The sequence below is a fragment of the Primulina eburnea genome, chromosome 13 (genome assembly GCF_022965805.1).
Source record: "Primulina eburnea isolate SZY01 chromosome 13, ASM2296580v1, whole genome shotgun sequence".
NCBI lineage: Eukaryota > Viridiplantae > Streptophyta > Magnoliopsida > Lamiales > Gesneriaceae > Primulina > Primulina eburnea.
The window spans coordinates 34,692,938-34,707,731 of record NC_133113.1 but is presented as its reverse complement, the minus strand read 5'-3'; the positions used below and the strand labels follow the sequence as shown (position 1 = coordinate 34,707,731).

The 14,794-nt window shown below is 33.7% G+C and overlaps 2 protein-coding genes and 1 pseudogene across 2 annotated transcripts; 1 reads left to right on the top strand and 2 right to left on the bottom strand.

The window, feature by feature from the left end:
* The first annotated feature begins 950 nt into the window (after nucleotides 1–950).
* LOC140809316 (HMG-Y-related protein A) lies at nucleotides 951–2,221 on the top strand. Its single transcript, XM_073166905.1, has 2 exons — nucleotides 951–1,284; nucleotides 1,697–2,221. The coding sequence occupies exons 1-2, from the start codon at nucleotides 1,186–1,188 to the stop codon at nucleotides 2,207–2,209; spliced, it is 612 nt and encodes a 203-aa protein (XP_073023006.1). The 5' UTR covers nucleotides 951–1,185; the 3' UTR covers nucleotides 2,210–2,221.
* Nucleotides 2,222–4,488: 2,267 nt separating this feature from the next.
* On the bottom strand, nucleotides 4,489–6,294 carry LOC140810846 (lignin-forming anionic peroxidase-like; annotated as a pseudogene).
* A 5,485-nt stretch (nucleotides 6,295–11,779) lies between these two features.
* On the bottom strand, nucleotides 11,780–12,660 carry LOC140810712 (21 kDa protein-like). The gene has a single exon (XM_073168592.1). It carries the CDS (start codon nucleotides 12,542–12,544, stop codon nucleotides 11,918–11,920), a length of 627 nt encoding a protein of 208 aa, XP_073024693.1. The 5' UTR covers nucleotides 12,545–12,660; the 3' UTR covers nucleotides 11,780–11,917.
* Nucleotides 12,661–14,794: the final 2,134 nt, after the last annotated feature.

Here is a 14,794-nt window from a genome sequence, read left to right as displayed (position 1 = left end):
ATATATATAATTTTCAAGTATATATATATATATATATATATATATATATATATATATATGTATGTTATGTATGTTTCAATATATATTTTTTTAAAAAAATACATAAGAGCTTATATATATATAGTGCGTCTTAAGGTTTGGAAGCTTAGGATAAACAAAGTCAACACTAGATCACCGTATGTATGGACCTAACTTTGCTAACGTGCTCCGGAGGTACACCTGAACTCGACCTTCTGTTTCTTTTATTCATATATATTTCGGGGGCGGCGTTTAGGGGACTTTTGACTATTTTGACCGAACGGACATTTGAGTCTATGTAATTTTAATAAAAAAATAATTTCAATTTAAACAGATATAATATATATAGTTATTAAACTAAATTATTATATTGATGATAGCAGTTAAATCTTTGTATGTAAGTGTAATATTATTGATTAAATTAATTGTATATCACAATAATTGTCACAGTTCAATGGTTTGATTTTGTAAATATTTTGTTATTAAGACGCTGTGAACAATAATGCTTCGCCGTAATAATGCAGTCAATTAATTCATGTGTAATTTAAAATGGGTGCATAATCTAATCCTTTCCGATTTCAAATTTGAATTTGAAATTTGCTTGAAAAATGTTTTTAGATTTATGATAATATTAATGATTTATTTTTAGAATGGACCCGTTTTTTAAAAGATAAAACGAAAATAACATCAACATCGCAAAGATTTGAATTACAATGTATTTGACCAAGTTAGAACTTGTGGTGATCCAAATAGGGGAAATGAAAAAGAAGTTTATAAATAAATATATGTATATATTTTTTAAAAGAGCAGAGGTTACAAATCCAAATATTTGGAATGTGAGGGTAAATACGTAATTGCAAACAGAAACTTTGAAATAAGAAAAGAAATAGCACAGCCACGTCAACGATCCACGTGACAGCGTTGATGAACAAAGGCAACCCTTGGATGAGAAGCCAGAAGTAATGCCCTAGCCGTTGGATGTCATCCAGTTATCGATCTAGCTCCGATCTATGGCATCCTTTTAAATCCCTTCCTACAGCCCATGTTTTTAACCCAATTTCTTCGCCTTTCTACAGTTCCTCTCCGTCTGGTGAATACCATTTTCCATTTTTTTTCCTCCAAGTACAGCTTTAATTTTGCTGGAATTTTCTAGTTTCGTTTGTGAATATGGCGGCTGAAGAACAACAAAGTTTCAATCCCCAATTCGCATCTCTGTCTCAGCCTCCTACTCAAGTTTTTCCACCTACGCTGCCTCAGTATCCGGAGGTATGATTTTTGTGAACCTGCATTTTCTTTAAAATTCCGTTCGAATTTGTGATTTTGCGGCGGAAGTTCCCACCTTTTTTTGGTCATGCCTCATTTTCTGCTAGTCGTATTATTCTAATTTCCCTTGCTAACTATGAAAATTAACTTGAAATTTCATATTTTAGATCGTATAAATTGCACCCGATTAACATTTATCGACCAGCTTGAAAGCTACTCGATCGTATTTCATTTTAGAGATCGGATTATCCGCAATTCAGACGCAACTTTTTTAGCTTCTCTTTTCACACTCAAAGTTCGTTTTGCATGCGTTTTCCATTAGATTCTTCATTTCGGACACAATTTCTTTTAGGTGCACGATTTGTTTTCTTCGTTCTCTCGAGTGTTTCTTTAAAGACGTGGGATTATTTTGCAGATGATCTTGACAGCAATTGAAGAATTGAACGAGAAGAACGGCTCAAACAAAACTTCGATCTCGAAGCACATAGAATCCACCTACGGAAATCTCCCACCCGCTCACTCCACTCTCCTAACGCACCATCTCAACAGGATGAAATCTTCAGGCCAGCTCGTGTTTTTCAAGAACAACTACCTCAAACCCGACCCCAATTCGCCACCTCGCCGCGGCCGCGGGCGTCCCCCGAAACCAAAGGCTCCGCTTCCTCCGGGAACTGTCCTTCCACCGCCGCGTCCTCGGGGACGCCCCCCAAAATCCCGTGATCCTTCCGATGCTCCGCCACCTCCAAAACCAAAGCCCGCTCCTGCGACTACTTCAGTGTCGGGGAAAAAACGAGGGAGGCCACCGAAGGCTGCAGCGGAGCAGGTAACTGCCGATATCCCTGATCCCTCTACTACTGGAGAAGCGCCACGGGGGCGTGGCCGGCAGCCAAAGGTGAAACCGGCTGTAGCAGCGTCAGTAGGGGCTTGATTGGATTGAGTTTTGGAAATTAAAGCTAATTTGTTGGTCTGTTTGGTATTTTTTCGTTTATTTTAGTCCTTGTAGTTTGGATTAATTCTAATTAAGGATGGTGAGTAGAGAGCCAGCGGTGCTTTGTTGTTAACCTGTGTTGTAAATTTAATGGAGTTGTATTGATGAGATGGCAAAAAAAGATTTTTTTAATGAATATATTCTCTATTAGAAAAAGATTGATTGATTATCTTCCAACTTTACATAAATTTTGTTTTAAATTATTTGATTCTATGTCATTATTTGTTGGAGTTATTGACATTAATTTTTTTGGATATTTGTTATGTTTTTATTCTCCATTTATTTTAAACATAACTCGTGTAGATCTTAATTTAAACATTTCAATACGTGGAAGTGCAATAATCATTTTTATTGGGTAGAGCGATCGAACCATGATGTTTGAGCTGTCACGTAGTTTGAAAGATTTAAATTTCACCATTATCATCATCTATAGTTTTTGGTAAGAGTAGGTCTCTTGTTAGACGATCTCACGATTTTTTATCTGTGAGACGAGTCGGTCAACTCTATCGATATTCATAATATAAAGTATTACTCTTAGCAAAAAAGTAATACTTTTTTATGTATTACCATCCGTCTCACAAAATACGACATGTCAGACCGTTTCACACAAATTTTTGTCTTTAGGGGAAAGATAATTCCATTTTTTTTTATTTTATTAAAACCTTAATTAAGTACAAGATAATATGAAATACTTTATTGTTGTGTCTATAAATTTAAATATAATATATGAGATGAAGAGAATATATTTTAATTGGAATCAATTTTCAAATTCCGTTCACAAATCAATTATTAAATTGAATTATATTTTTACTATAATCATGGCAGTTAAGTCGAATTTAATTTTATTTAATTAAAATAATAAAAACATGGATAATTAAGTAAACAAGCTGAGTGGCACCAATTTATCTCACTGACATTATAACGTTCTTTTCGATATATCAGTAATACATATTTTAATATCGAGTTTACCAGTTTAAATTATCTTCGTCTCTCTTAAACAAGGCCTGAAATTTGACCTGAAATTTGAAAGTAATAATAGAGGATGGATTGGATTCCCAACAAATTTTATTTTTGGTATCATTGTGCTTTTGCTTTTACTTTGAATTTGGCGTGGCTGCCTTGTAACATTTAAAAAGAAAGTGCATCGGGAAATGTGAATTTTTCTGTTTGTTCGAATTCTTTAATAGGGCATGGCAAAAGATGCTACGGTAGATAAAGTTCAAAAAAGGAGAGAAATAAATAATTTTGAAAAAAAGGTGGTTGTGAAATAAATATGGTTTAAATTAAAATTTTATTCTTATTTCTATTTTTATTTTTATTATTATTATTTTACCTTTGAGCATTGTTAACATCTATATCGCAAATTTTAATTTTTGGTTATGTCATCATTCAATTAATATTCTTAATAAATTATTGTTTTTTCAATTGTAGTTGTGGACAAGTTATAATTAACATGTGTTTTTTCACCTATACTAATTAAAAATGATAAAATTTATACGAACAATGAATAATTAACTACGTACATATAGATATGATTCGAAGAAATATGAGCATTATATGATAATTGAATTCAAAATTTATGTAATTCACGATACATTATTTTTTAGTAATCGTCATGGATTATGTAATGGAACAAAGTTGAGTAATTAGGTATAAGTATTTTCTTGATTACATCAATTTATTGTGCCAAATATACGTTTATTTTATTCAAATAAATGTTTATTTTCATTTTATCAAGATGGAATTTTTGTAAACATATTTACGGAAAGATTTCTTACAAACATTGAGTGCATGAAATATGTATATATATCTTTGTGTCGAAATTATCGTGTCCCCCTCTATGCATATTAATTTAGATATATATGAATGGAGTCATCATGGCATAAAATTAAATCTGTCCATGAATTCTAGCTAGAAATCACGTCAAAGTCTATTCCCGAGTTTTTTTTTTAAAAAATAAATTAAATTCTTGAAAATGACGGCTAATAATTGTTCTAGGTCAAAACATTGAATTGGAACTGGCATCATCAACTATTTTATTTCTATTAAATTAATATATATGTATATAGTTTCATTCGAGAAATAGCACGAAGAAGGATATAGAAAAGGAACACGCAGTTATTTTTATTATGAATGTGCAACCTCTTATTCATTTTACACTTGACATGAATAAACTTATACTCCACAACAGTACTTTTGAATGTGGATACACAGGAGAATATGAAAATCCAGGGTATACGTACAAACCGATTTGGTATAATTTATATTCTACTTTAATTATTTGGATTTCAGCCACAAAGTGTGCTTGCCATCCCACAGTTATTTAAATATGAAATATATATATGTAACCTATAATCAGAGTAGAATTAGTTCAACTCAGACAAAAACCTAACGCGAAGAACTTAGTTGATCGAGCTACAAACCCTTCGGATGATTCCATTTGTTCCTAGAAGCGGGGAAATGTCACTCATTTTCACCATGGCACTTGCAAAATCAGATTCAAATGTTTGAGGATTCGAGCTGTATTCAGATACGATACTGTCTGCGGATCCATTATTGAAAAGAACTTGATCCGAGTGAAGGAGTCCTTTTAGCTGTATCAAATTCTTGAAGTAGTTATTATCAAACGAAGCTGGTGTCACCAAATCGAGCGGTGCCAAGTTACTGTCACCTCCACTTTGAGGGCATCCCCGTCTACGTGTGCTGGCGAAGCCGGCATCTATTCGTTCGGTTCCGTTGCTGTAGATACGAGCACGGAACGAGACACATTGGGCCTGGCCTATTGTGTGTGCTCCTGCATATATATGGAAATAGAATGTGAAATACTCTCTTTTTTTTACCGCATTTAACAATCATTTTTTACTCCTTTATTGATATAAACTTATTTAATTTGAGGTCTTGTAATTAACTAGCTATTAGAAAGATAACAACTCATTAAATAAATTAAAATTAAAAAGTTTTTTGTATACATGATATTTTCAATGAATTTCTTACGCTTTGGAAAAAGATAAACAAGCCAAAAAAATTGGGAGGAAGATAGTACTATTTTCGAGGGAGATACATGCTTACAGACATGTCGAAATATGTGTTTTTCAAATGATTTTAAGGGATTGTTATTTATAGGGACATTTTTTTAGGGTGAAGTACAGGGACAATTAGATGAGAAAATATATTCTTAGCAGCAAAATTAGACTTGTCTGCCTGGTTATAATCTATATACATGTTGGAAGATAATTATATTTGGCTATTCAGCTGTAATTTTGCGTGGAAATATTGAATACTACCTGATAGGGCAACCATGTCCCTTTCGTTGAGTCCTTTATTTGCGAATCTTGAGATAAGAACGTCGAGATTTGAAGAAGGACCGGGAAGATCTGAGTTCGCTTGCGCACGATTGGCCGTTGTTGAATCCCTTCTCCCAAGTTTCACTCACCATGTTGGACCTCCAACCTTTTATTATGGACCAAAAAACAATCGAATGGCGCTAAACTATTTGACCATAATTAAAAACGTACACATGAAGTTCATTGAATTAAGAAATACAGTATTCTTACGAGAACTGATGAATCGCGGGCGGCTACTGCGAGTACATCAGCACAAGAAACGACTCCAGGACATACAGCCTCGACCGCGCTCTTAGCGGCTTCTATGACCTCGAAGCCTCGTACAGAATTAACATTAGGGAATGCAGTCTTCTCACTTTGAATTGTTGAGGTCTCATCGAGCAGGAGCGATGCATCGCAGCCCTGAACGAAGCAATCGTGAAAAAGGAGACGAATGATCGAGGCGGCCATGCGACGCTCTTGGGACACGGCTTGTCGGATGGAATTTTGGATGGTAGTAAGTGCATTTGGGCACGTTGTGTCGTAAAAGGTTGTGGATAGTTGTGCTTGACATGGCATGTTATATAACAAGAATAAAAGTGCAGTAAGGTTCAACAATTTGCCAAATGAACTCTCAGATGAAACCATTTTTTAGAGAAAAATCAAAGGGTTTTCTTTGCTAGTGAATTCTTTGATGATTGATCAGAAGGAAGGGGTTTAGGCTGTTAATTTATAGAAAAGGAAAGAGTTGCACTTCGGCTTTGTACAACGCGTAGTTGAATTAACTAATCTATTTTTGAAAATTATTGTAGTCATTTGTTTTTCTATTTTGAAAACTATTAATCTGAGATTCATGAACCAAGTCTTTATGCAATTGGAAGATAGAATCTAGAATAACTAAAGTTAAATTTATCTTTGATTTGCTTCTCATTTTACAACTCACATTTCTATAATTATTGTAGCTGGTAAATGAAGAAATGCAAGAATTTAGATCTGATACAACACAAAATTTCATTTATTAAATAATAATTTCATATTTTATTCAAATTATTTCGAGAAAATAAAAAAAATCATATTTAGTAGAGCATATCATTCATATGCTTTCTTTTTTTTTACATGATATTAAACAAGATAGTTTTAACATTTTTGTAATTATTGGAAGTCCGAGGGAAACTTTATGAAATGATTTTTAAATCTACAAATTAACTGCGATTAGTTTTCGAAGTTCATATTTTCTGTGCATAAATTTTATTTACTACACATCAACTTCCGAAGCTTAATTATATCCAGAATGACATCAAACAATAGAGTAGAACTTTGCTAAAATAGTTTCGGAACTCGAAAGTGATAGCATCCAAACTTTTGGGTTCACATATATAGATAATTGATAATTTTATTACATAATTAAATTTGGTTATCTTCATATATCTTGGGATCTTAAAACACAATAACATATGATTTTGATCTTGGTCTGAGTTATATATGATGTATCATATCTTCAGAAAATAAAAAAATTATTGTGATTGGTCGATTCTTCTAGTTGTGGTTTTTGAAACCAAAATCGAAGAAAATGTTTGGATTTTTTTTAATTTAATTTTAATTTGGATAAACAGTACAAAGGAAATTGATATGGGAACGTGTGCATCGGATTGGGTCTTTGGTTGAAATTTCAGCCTATTCAAGGGTATCATTTGAACTTTGATTAGTCAAAATTATGGATTTGGGCATTTTGTTAATAGTCTTCTTAAAGACAATTTTATTTCCAAAGCATTAAATAGAAGTTGGAAAAAGCAACGATTAGTTTATTTGTCAAATGTTTTTTTTTTACTGATCAATTATTATTTTTACTTATATAATTACGACATTGAACAATAATTAACACTGGAATACGCTCATGATTTTTTGTCAAACGTTTTTTGAGTGATAAGAAAACCTTTTAGTGGTGAGATTCTTAGACGAGTTCTCATTTACATATAAACATACTGATGCATTTATATCAAGAAAATATTTTTTAGAATAAATAATTTGCTTTTAATTAAAATATGTGTTACTGGTCGTTACTCATTAAATCAATTAGTTATCCATGTACTATTTTAAGAAATAAAATAAAATATTTGAAAATGGGCATTTTTGACATTTGTGTATTGTTTATCCGAATGAGTCGAGTCAATGCAAATATAATTGTCACGCATTCTTGCTCTTTCCTCTATATTTACAGCTCAAGCACAGCTCCTAAGGTTGATATTTTGTTTGGTTTGGTTTTTTTTTTCTTTTTCTTTTTCTTCAATAAAAAAAAATTAAGTTGAAATATATATAAATTATATATTTTTTGAGTTAATCGGACATATATTTTCCTAATTCTGCGTATCCTTGAATTGCATAAATGATAAAAGTGAGTTGTTTTCAAAAAATAATCAAACATCGGATGAAAGGTCTAAATTAATATTTACAAATAAATTACATATGCATGATTAGGACATCCTTTATACATATATGACATTTGAGACGAAAAATATGATTTTGATTTCATCGTAACAACCAAAATATTGTTAAAGATTCGACGACTAAAGTACGCATTATGATTAATTAGAAGAGGACAAATAACAATAAACTTGTGTTTGCTTAGACAAAGGAAAATAACAGCAAGATACTTAAAAGATAATTTAATTTTACACACATTCGGTCCTTGTTGATCTGTCCATTTCGCCTCCAATAATATTTTTTAATCAGACACTGTGATATCCTTGTCCCACATTTTAAAAATGAAACATTTAAAATGAGTTTATAATTACTTACAATGGACTTCTATAGCAACTTGGGTTAATCATTTTCGTAAAGCGAGGACGAATATGAAGTAGTTGCTATAGGGGCCCATTGTACAGTCATGCAGCCACGAGCCCGGGCTCGGGGCGTGACAGAATGGTATCAGAGCCGGTCACCGGCATAGAACACCGGGAAATAAGTGCTATGCGGGTCAAAGTGCTACATGACGGGAGCCACCTTTGAACATGTAGCAGACACCTCTAGATTCTCGGCGCTGGTGGATCGAGTGGTCAGGCCGCGACAAGGACGTTACGTTCTGATGGAGGGGTGATTGTGATACCATTGTCCCACATTTTAAAAATGAAAGATTTAAAATGAATTTATAATGACTTACAATGGACTTCTATAGCAACTTGGGTTAATCATTTTCGTAAAGCGAGGACGAATACGAAATAGTTGCTATAAGGGCCCATCGTGTAATCACGCGCCACGGGCCCGAGCTCGGGACGTGACAGACACCAGTCTAGTTCAAATGATGATATACGAATGATATATAATACATGAATGATAAATCCACATAACGGAAAATATAATTCTAATTTTTTTAAGTTATTTTGAGCGTGGAAATAAGAATTTATCATTTGCATCGCCACGTTACTAACACACACCTACCATTTTCGTATTTGAAATATAATTTTTTTTAAAAAAATCCATAACTATTAGTCATCTCTTAAGATAATCAAATAAAAGGTAATTAGATACATGCCGTAGAACGTAATGGAATGAAGCAAGGGTGGACAATTAGGCAGTAATATACAGAGACTTGTTAGAAAGAAATTCTTCTGAGATAAGCTTAATGGTATATAATAATATTCTAGATCGATAAAAATAATCAAGAATAGGATTAAAAAAGAACTATTGATGTTTATGTTATAGTTTATCCACTGACTTGGTATGCAGTTTCTCTAGATTTCCAGCTCAAACAAAGCCATCGAAACTTCATTTTTTTTATCGACATGGAAAAGCAACCACAAATTCAAATATTTGAAATGTCTCAATAAAACCAACTGCTACACTAGATTTGGTATAAGTCGAGACATCTAATTGATGAATAACTTGGCTATTTGGCTTGGCCATAGTCGGGTCTCATTGGTGGGTAATAACCGTTGGAAGCCTTCAAAATATATGATCCTTACATAATATTGTGTGGGAATCATGCGATCCAACGCCGAGACTACATCTAGAGTTTTACACGTAAGTATAACATAAAATTACAAAATATATTAGTTGGAAACAAATTCATCCAGACTCGACTTGCCCAACTCAAGGTTAGTGTTAATTGTCACATATCGGTTGGATAAATAACCTGAGAGTTGTATATATGAGCTTGGACAATCCTTCGATCCCCCTTGAGCTAGCTTTTGGGGTTGAGTTAGATCCAAGTTCAAATCTTAACATGGTATCAGAGCTCAGGTTCTACCGTTATGTGTTTGACTGCCTATAATTAGGCCACCTGTTCTGCCCATAATTGGGTCATTTGTAAACTCCACACTCTAAATGTTTATTCCTGGGCTAATTGGGTCATTTGTAAACTCCAGGCTCCATATGTTCATTCTGGGCGTGGAAGGGGTGTGTTCAATTCTCACATCGGTTGGATAAATAACCTGAGAGTTGTATATATGTGCTTGGACAATCCTCTCCCTCGAGCTAGCTTTTGAGGTTGAGTTACGTCCAAGTTCCAATATTAACCGTTAGAGTCGTTAAAATGGTAGGTTCATCTCATCTTACCAAATTGGATCGACACGCTCCGTCTAAACGATAGGCCGATTCGCCGAATGACGGATCGTGGCAGATTGAGAGCCGACCTGTCACACTGTCCCGTTTTAACCGCTCACGAATTGGTTAATTCTTATCGTGGATCTTCGCTTACTTGCGGTTTGGTCCGGGCTCAAGTTTATATTATGGGCCGGCCTCGATATATCTGTGTAAGATTCTCCACTATTGGGCCGAACCGTCTAGGTACTATAATCACTGCCGATATGAGATGAAACCAATAGAGACCAATAACAATAATTTTTCTAGCACGTGGATTTAACATTATATCAGTAACATGATTTATGTGTTTTGGAATTAAATTATAATTCATATAGTGAGTGAACATCAAAGTCAACTTTATGGGCAATGAAATTAAGTAATGTAAAATGAAGCTAATATACATTTTGATTTACAGGGCCTGAGCCCTACTCGATATATATATATATATATATATGTGTGTGTGTGTGTGTGTGTGTGTGTGTGTGTGTGTGTGTGTGTTGAATTAGTACAATATTTGCCACTCATAGTCCATGCCATGTATTTTTTTTTCCCGAGATAGAGTTTATTATAATTGATTCTAAAATTTGAGATTATATTTCAGATTTGAAATTTCGATGTCATTGTCGAAAACTCTTATTTGTAATTGTAGAATCTATGTGGGGACTGACCTGATTATGCTATGCATAGCGATCCAAATAGCCAAATATGGGGACCTCCTCTTCTGCAAATATCATCTCCTTTCCACCAAAAATTGGTATTTTTAATTCAATTTCCTCAATTATTGTACTTCTTGATTATTGGATTATTAATTAAAGACAAACATTAGGTTTGCATATTATTAGGAAAACAGAGGCCTGAATGTGTTAAAAAGTCGTGTTATCGGGTGGAATCTATCTACAAAGAATTGAAAAAAACAAAAATTACCCCCATATATAAAGTGGCATTAATAAACTACCACAACTGATTATATACACATTTCATATTGGAAAATATATTTTATAACACGAATTAAATGTCTGGTCATGATAAATTAGGACCATATACTGGCGGGGATGGAAAAAGAGAATTCATGAATAATGGAAAACAAGCTAATTTTAATGACTATCACACATATATATAGTAGTTAGTTTCAGTTTTTGTAAATAAAGTTTTATTATTAACAAATTATTTTTATAGTTTATTAATTAACACAATCTAGTGTAGTAAAAAAAAAATTATGAAGCATGCCAACGTTACAGTTCGAATTTTTCTCAATTTACCTACAAGTTTGATATGAACACATATCTACAATAATATTTCATAGAGTTTCAGTCTATTAATACAACACTTTGATCTCTTGGTGGGGGTCATCATCAAATGGCTATACTTATTACATGAAATATGTACAAATTATAAAAGATTATCCCATCTTATATTATTAATTAAAATTGAATCCAATGGAGTCACTAACTTTCAAAACAATTTTATCATTCAAAAAAAAAAAAATCATTTACCAAACACCATTCATGTTCCACATTTTTCTTATCACCTATTATTTAATTTAAATAACAATTTCATTCTCTGTTGTTTTATAGTATATTTACTTTCTTAATCTATTTGGATCCATCCAAATATAAATTACATAGTTATCCACGTAAAGGAAGCATGTACACATCATACACACACACACACAAACACACGCATACACACACACACCCTGGTTTGATTAGCTCACAAATTAAACTTGATCCTTAATTAGAAAAGACAATCAGGGGGACATAACCTTAGAATTAGCTACAAAACTATTCACTAGAGCGAGTGCATTGCTCGTCACCTTCTTAACCTTCACCACACGAACGCACACGTCCGTCTTCATCGGCCCGTCCGCCACATCCTCGAATCCGTCCGTACACGTCTCCTCATTCGTCAGCGCTGCGCTCATCCACGTCTGCACATTGCTCATTTCGAACGCCAGCTCTTCTCCCTCTCCTTTAAGCCGGCGCATCTGATCCAGAGACCCGCGCATCTGGTCCACCGCGTCGCAGAACAGGCTAAAGCAGTCGTGAAGCGCGGCGCCGGCGCGGGGGTCGGGTCCGTACTCCCCGCGGATGGTGAGGTTGCGGACGTAAACGGCTAAGCGGTTCGCTCTGGAGAGGCTCACGCCGATGGCTACGCGAGCCAGGCGGGCTGGGTTTTCTTGCACTGAGTCGGCATAGCTGACTAGTGAAGTGTAGCATAAGTCGGGGTATTGGGTGGTGTGGCAGCTCGTGCGGATATAGTCGGTGGCATTTACGGTAGAATTAGCAGCGCCGGCCTCGGCGGAAGAAGGGAGGAGGTGGAGGTGGAAGAAGAGGGTGGTGGAAAAGAGATGGACAAGTAACAGTGGACGTAACATTTTGTTAATACAAACTTCGTAGATTGTGTGAGTTGATTTTGAGCCTCACGGTAAAGACTTGAGAGGATAGGCGAAGCAAATGGATTCTGAATGAGACGAGGGCTGCATAAAATGGATACATATATATATAGTGCCAATTGCATATATTTGTTTGACAAAATTGCCCACGTAGCAGAACACATGTTTCCTAATTTGATTTGTTTTAATTTGCACAATTCAATAACAGGAAAATATATTTGATTTGTAAAACTTTCCAACGTTACAAATCGAAATAGTTTTGCTATTTTATTAATGAGATATTAGACAAATGTCACCTCTTTCTCTTGTTTTGATTACCAAATGTCACCTATTTTGCTTCAACTATCTATATTATATCATAACAAGGAAAAAATGTATTTTTTCTCAAATATATTTTTATTTTTTTATGATTATGATATTTTATGTTTTCAGTTTTAATATTATTCATGTAATTATACGTCGGTATAATACCGACATCACATCAACGTCATATCGGAAATTTTACTAATTTTTTTTTTTTAAAAAATGAGGTTATCCACGTTATAACTTTATAAGGATGCGTAACATCGCGGCTAAATACAAGTGATGTTTCACACAGCTGAGACCACTTATTTTTACACGTATGGTTGTGATACATTCAGGACAAATCCTTCTCTGCCGTTGTTTGTTTTTCATGTGAGCATCAATTTTTGGAACCTTTTGTTTTCATTCCAATAGTTCAAAATTATTCTCATAATTTTTTTTGTTTGATTCTGCGGTGAAGATTGACCGATTGTTTTTCCATTTAATGGAAATAATTCAGAAAATAAAAACATTGATAATGATTAGAAGAAAATCTGCAAAAACCGCTATGTTCCTATGGAAAAATATATGCAACGGTAATAACCGCTAACAAACTCAACAACGAGATAAATGGTCACACTATTGACTATTCCTCAACACATAATAATTAATAAAAAAAGAGAATAGCAAACATACTTTGCTTTTGCCGCCTGTTTCCGTGCATTGCATCCTTTGATTGAGGCAATCGATTTCAAAGGTCTAGCTTAACATTCACATGTATCTCAAACACATATCTACTAATTAAATTATATATATATACAATACGAATTGTATAGAGATTGTTTTGTGTTTCTTAATCTAAGTGTTCCTTTTCAATTCTTATTATGAATGAAAAGACCCCAACCATGAGAAATCTTTTCCATGATAAGTTTGACCCGACCCGAACTCGTATTAATGTCGACTTATGCGTAAGATGAGAAAAGAGCTAGCTACTCAATTTAATGGGATAAGAATGTCTATTTTCCAAAGTAAAAACCATGAAATAAAATAAATATTACGAGTACGATGTGGGTGGAAAGAAATAGGACACTTTTTTAGGGTGTTCAATATATTAGAGAGAACAACAAACGTCATCGTACACATGTTCTTGGCACAAAACAATTTCAAGCGTTAAGCGTGCATCTAAGGCTTAACTTTAACACGTTCCGGGCCCGATTGATGCCACACTTGTCCTTTTGTAAATCTTGCTCATTTTCGTTATTCTTCCTTCTTCTTCTATTTTTTTTACCTAACTAGTTTCTTTATGACATAAGTAAATTTGTGGGCTCACCATAAGAAATGAGGCCACAAAACGTTTCTCAAATTTCAGAAAACAAGCTTCTCTAACATTTTGGTGTAACAATATCTATTTCACAAATAAAAATTTAACCGAGCCAAATCAGCAACCGGAAGGAAACATACAAATTTAAATAGAATGCAATATATACATAAAAAAAATTAGAAATAATATATTTTATTTTATCTTGGAAGAAACTTTATCGGAGAAAGCAAAATCAATTGTTAGATTTTCTAAACTAAGAACAATCGGTAACATAACTTTCTCGCACCTCAATTCTATATCAGGGTAAATTTAAATAGCAGCAGTTAATTTTTTGGTCAATAGTATTTTTGTGGTCGCAATATAATTACTCCATCAATCCTGCCACTTTCGTTTAAAGTTTTAAAGTCTATCAATGTTGGATACTTAAACGAATCTTTTCCACTTTTGAAGAAGCATTTTCATGAGAGTCTCATCCCACAATTCACGGCATCTCAAGAGGGTTTTTTCTTTACAGAATAATTCGAAATTTATCCAGATATTTAGCTATTATTTTAAGATAAATTCACACTGTTCAAAGTTTAAACAACGAAAAAAATGTTGACGTGCATGATGCTGCACTGAATTTTTCT